Raw genomic sequence first — 4,634 nt, forward strand, 5'->3', positions numbered from 1 at the left:
TTGCAAAGATGGCTTTGTTACACAGATGAGGCCTCATAGGTAGCAGTCCTCAGAGAGGATAGATGGTAAAAGTCTTTTTTTTTTTTTAATTTAAATTTTTATTTTAAGTTTCAGGATGCATGTGCAGGATGTGCAGGTTTGTTACACAGGTAAACGTGTGCCATGGTGGTTTGCTGCACCTATCAACCCATCACATAGGTATTCAGCTCAGCATGCATTAGCTATTTTTCCTAACGCTCTCCCTACCCTAACCCCACCTCTTGACAGACCCCAGTGTGTGTTGTTCCCCTCCCTGTGTCCATGTGTTCTCATTGTTCAGGTCCCACTTATAAGTGAGAACATGTGGTGTTTGGTTTTCAGTTCCTGCATTAGTTTGCTGAGGATAATGGCTTCCAGCTCCAACCATGTCCCTGCAAAGGACATGATCTTGTTTTTTTTTTTTTTTTTTTTTTTGTGGTTGCATAGTATTCCATGGTGTATATGTACCACATTTTCTTTATCCACTGATGGGCATTTGGGTTGATTCCATGTGTTTGCTATTGTGAATAGTGCTGCAATGAACATATGGCAAAGGTCTTTTTTCAGACCTTTCAAGGTGTCAGACTCAGTTAATCTCTCTTAGATATGGAAAATTTCTAGAAAAGGAAGGCCTGGCTGCATTAGTCGAGATTATCTACAGATGCCAATTTTCCCCAGAAAAAATAGCTTTGCAAGGACTCATCTGTTTGCTGGCCCTGCAGCAACCATTTCAAAATATGTCAAATAAATATATTTTGGGGTAAAATATTTTGATTTCCTTCACCCTATACTAGAACCACGTCTGCATAAATCATGAACCCTGGTGTGGATTCTGATCAGGGAGCCCCTGTAAGCCGGTGGTCCCTTAGAGAAAAATGGAGTCTGTATGCTGACTTAAAAATAGAGATTGGGCCAGGGCAGGTGCGGTGGCTCACGCCTGTAATCCCAGCACTTTTGGAGGCTGAGGCAGACGTATCATGAGGTCAGGCGATCGAGACCATCCTGGCTAACACGGTGAAACCCCATCTCTACTAAAAATACAAAAACTAGCCAGGCGTGGTGGCATGTGGCGGTAATCCCAGCTACTTGGGAGGCCAAGACAGAAGAATTGCATGAACCTGGGAGGCAAAGGTTGTAGTGAGCCAAGATAGCGCCACTGTACTCCAGCCTGGATGACAGAGCAAGACTCTATCTCAAAACAAAACAAATTACCAAAACCCAGAAAAACAGATGGTGTCACCTGGAGCTTAAGAAGCTGTATGCAAGTATTGAATTCCTGACAAGGGCCAAGAACAGATTAAGAGGGCAGAAGTCCAGGAATGTATTTCACATAGCCAGCCAAAAAAACTTTAAAGCTAAAAACAAAGCAAAACTAGTTACCACTAATCTTTTTTTTTTCTTTCTTTTTTTGAGACAGAGTTTTGCTCTTGTCACCCAGGCTAGAGTGTAATGGCACGATCTCAGCTCACTGTAACTTCTGCCTCCTGGGTTCAAGCGATTCTCCTGCCTCAGCCTCCTGAGTAGCTGGGATTACAGGCGCTTGCCACCACACCTGGCTAATTTTTATATTTTTAGTAGAGACAGGGTTTCACCAGGTTGGCCAGGCTGGTCTTGAACTCCTGACCTCAGATGATCCACTTGCCTTGGCCTCCCAAAGTGCTAGGATTACAGGTGTGAGCCACCACGCCCAACCACCACTAATCTTTTTGTTTTGTTTTTTTTTTTGAGACGGAGTCTCTCTCTGTCGCCCAGGCTGGATACAGTGGCGCTATCTCAACTCACTGTAAGCTCCGCCTCCCGGGTTTACGCCATTCTCCTGCCTCAGCCTCCCATGTCGCTGGGACTGCAGGCATCCCCCACCGCACCCGGCTAATTTTTTGTATTTTTAGTAGAGACGGGGTTTCACCGTGTTAGCCAGGATGGTCTCAATCTCCTGACCTCGTGATCCGCCCGTCTCGGCCTCCCAAAGTGCTGGGATTATAGGCATGAGCCACTGCACCTGGCCCACCACTAATCTTAAACATTATGAATGATGAAAAAGCTAACAGAGTAAATAAAGCTTTTGTGAATGTACAAAAGGAACTTGCACATTTCTCAAAACGCCTTTCTCTTGAACCTCTACAGAAAGAATTGATTCCTCAGCAGTATCATGAAAGCAAACCAGTTAATGTTGGTGAAGCTACAAAATTAATGGCTCAGTTGTAATATAGTGGTGATGCATCTAATTCCCCACAAAGACCAAGAAATTAAATGTTTTTTTTTTTTTTTTTTTTTTTTTTTGAGACAGAGTCTCGCTCTGTCGCCGGGACTGGAGTGCAGTGGCCGGATCTCAGCTCACTGCAAGCTCCGCCTCCCGGGTTCCCGCCATTCTCCTGCCTCAGCCTCCCGAGTAGCTGGGACTACAGGCGCCGCCACCTCGCCCGGCTAGTTTTTTGTATTTTATTTTTAGTAGAGACGGGGTTTCACAGTGTTAGCCAGGATGGTCTCGATCTCCTGACCTCGTGATCCGCCCTCTCGGCCTCCCAAAGTGCTGGGATTACAGGCTTGAGCCACCGTGCCCGGCCAAGAAATTAAATGTTTTATATAATAAATAAATAAAATATATATTGGATCAGGTGTGGTGGCTCACACCTGTAATCTCAGCATTTTGGGAGGCCAAGATGGTGGATTTCTTGAGCTCATGAGTTTGAGACCAGCCTGGCCAACATGGTGAAACCCTGTCTCTACTAAAATGAAAAAATTAGCGAAGAGTGGTGGTGCACACCGTAATCCCAGCTACTTGGGAGACAGAGACATGTAAATCACTTGAACCTGGGAGACTGAGACATATAAATCACTTGAACCTGGGAGACGGAAGCTGCAGTGACCCGAGCACCACTGCACTCCTGTTTGGGTGACAGAGTGAGACTCTGCCTCAAAAAAAAAAAAAAAAAGTTGCCGGGCACAGTGGCTCATGCCTGTAATGCCGGCACTTTGACGAGTGGATCACCTGAGGTTGGGAATTTGAGACCAGCCTGATCAACATGGAGAAACCCCATCTCTACTAAAAATACAAAATCAGCTGGGCATGGTGGCACATGCCTGTAATCCCAGCTACACGGTAGGCTGAGGCAGGAGAATCACTTGAACCAAGGAGGCGGAGGTTGTGGTGGATCAAGACATTGCACTCCAGCCTGGGCAACAAGAACAAAACTCTGTCTGAAAAAAAAAAAAAAAAAATTAGCTACTTGGGAGGATGAGGTGGAAGAATGGCTTGAGCCCAGGAGGAGGAGGTTGCAGGGAGCTGAGATTGAGCCACCACACACCAGCCTGGGTGACAGAGCCAGACCTTGTCTCAAAAAAAAAAAAAAAAAAAAAAAAAAGGGCAAAAGAACTAGAATAGTTAAAACAATTTTGAAAAGGAAGAATAATGTTGGTGAACCCACCCTACCTGATTTCTACATTTTACATAAAGATACAGTAGTCAGTAGTCAACACAGTGTGATATTGGAGAAAGGAGAGACATATAGATTAATGGAATAGAATAAAGAGCCCAGAAATAGATCCATGCATGCAACTGTCCCCAGGAAAACTTTACAAAATCGATTAAGAGAAGAAAAAATTCAACCAGGCTTCCAGCACAGTTAGCAGTCATCATTAAGCCAGCTTGCTCTTTGGCCCACTTCCTTGTGGCTGCTCTCTGCTTACTACCCCAGGATATTGGTAGTCCTTGTCACAAGACTGTTCTTTTTCTGTTCTGTAGATGAAATCTAAGGCCTTGTGAGATTAAAAGTTTTCCATGGAGTTTCTCCGTTGGGTTTTGCATACAACAAAACTACCCACACCAGCTGGTCTGAGGGGCCCAGCAGAAAGCTGATTCATGGAAGAATGCAGTTTCCACATCCTGATTATTATTATTATTATTATTCTGAGACAGTGTCTAGCTCTGTCGCCCAGGCTGGAGTGCAATGACGCAATCTTGGCTCACTGCAACCTCCTCCTCCCGGGTTCAAGTGATTCTCCTGCCTCAATCTCCTGAGTAGCTGGGACTATAGGCACGCGCCACCTTGCCCAGCTAACTTTTATATTTTTAGTAGAGACAGGGTTTCACCATGTAGTCCAGGCTAGTCTTGAACTCCTGACCTCAGGTGATCCACCCACCTCAGCTTCCCAAAGTGCTGGGACTACAGGCTTGAGCCACTGCACCGGGTCAACACATCCTGATTATTTCATCTGCTTTACTCCAACTAATCAATGACCTCAGTTTTCTAGCCCCTCACCCTCCATGATCCCCTTAAAAACCTTTGCCCAGAAAATCCTAGAGAAAATGGATTTGAGGCTTGAGAATTCCTCCTGTTTCCTTGTTTGGCACTTTGGAATTAATAAACTCTTTCTCTGCTGCAAACCTTGCTGTCAGTGTATTGGTCTGTTGCTGTGGCAGCAGGCATACAAACCTAGTAGTCCTGTTACATACGTATATGGTCAATTGATTTTTGACAAACAGGCAAAAATAATTCAATGGAAAAAGTACAGTGTATTTAAGGAATGAAGATGGAACAATTAGATATCCAGGTGCAAAAAAAAGGAGTCTCAATCTATACTTCACACCCCATAAAAATTAATTCAAAATGGATCAT

General features: G+C 44.5%; 1 protein-coding gene across 1 annotated transcript; it reads left to right on the forward strand.

Moving 5' to 3' along the window:
- The first annotated feature begins 831 nt into the window (after positions 1-831).
- Positions 832-2,224, forward strand: LOC117062850 (ribosomal biogenesis factor-like). Its single transcript, XM_033176736.1, has 3 exons — positions 832-939; positions 1,271-1,407; positions 2,028-2,224. Exons 1-3 carry the CDS (start codon positions 832-834, stop codon positions 2,221-2,223), a joined length of 441 nt encoding a protein of 146 aa, XP_033032627.1. The 3' UTR covers position 2,224.
- Positions 2,225-4,634: the final 2,410 nt, after the last annotated feature.

The sequence above is a fragment of the Trachypithecus francoisi genome, unplaced genomic scaffold (genome assembly GCF_009764315.1).
Source record: "Trachypithecus francoisi isolate TF-2019V2 unplaced genomic scaffold, Tfra_2.0 Lachesis_group17, whole genome shotgun sequence".
Lineage (NCBI taxonomy): Eukaryota > Metazoa > Chordata > Mammalia > Primates > Cercopithecidae > Trachypithecus > Trachypithecus francoisi.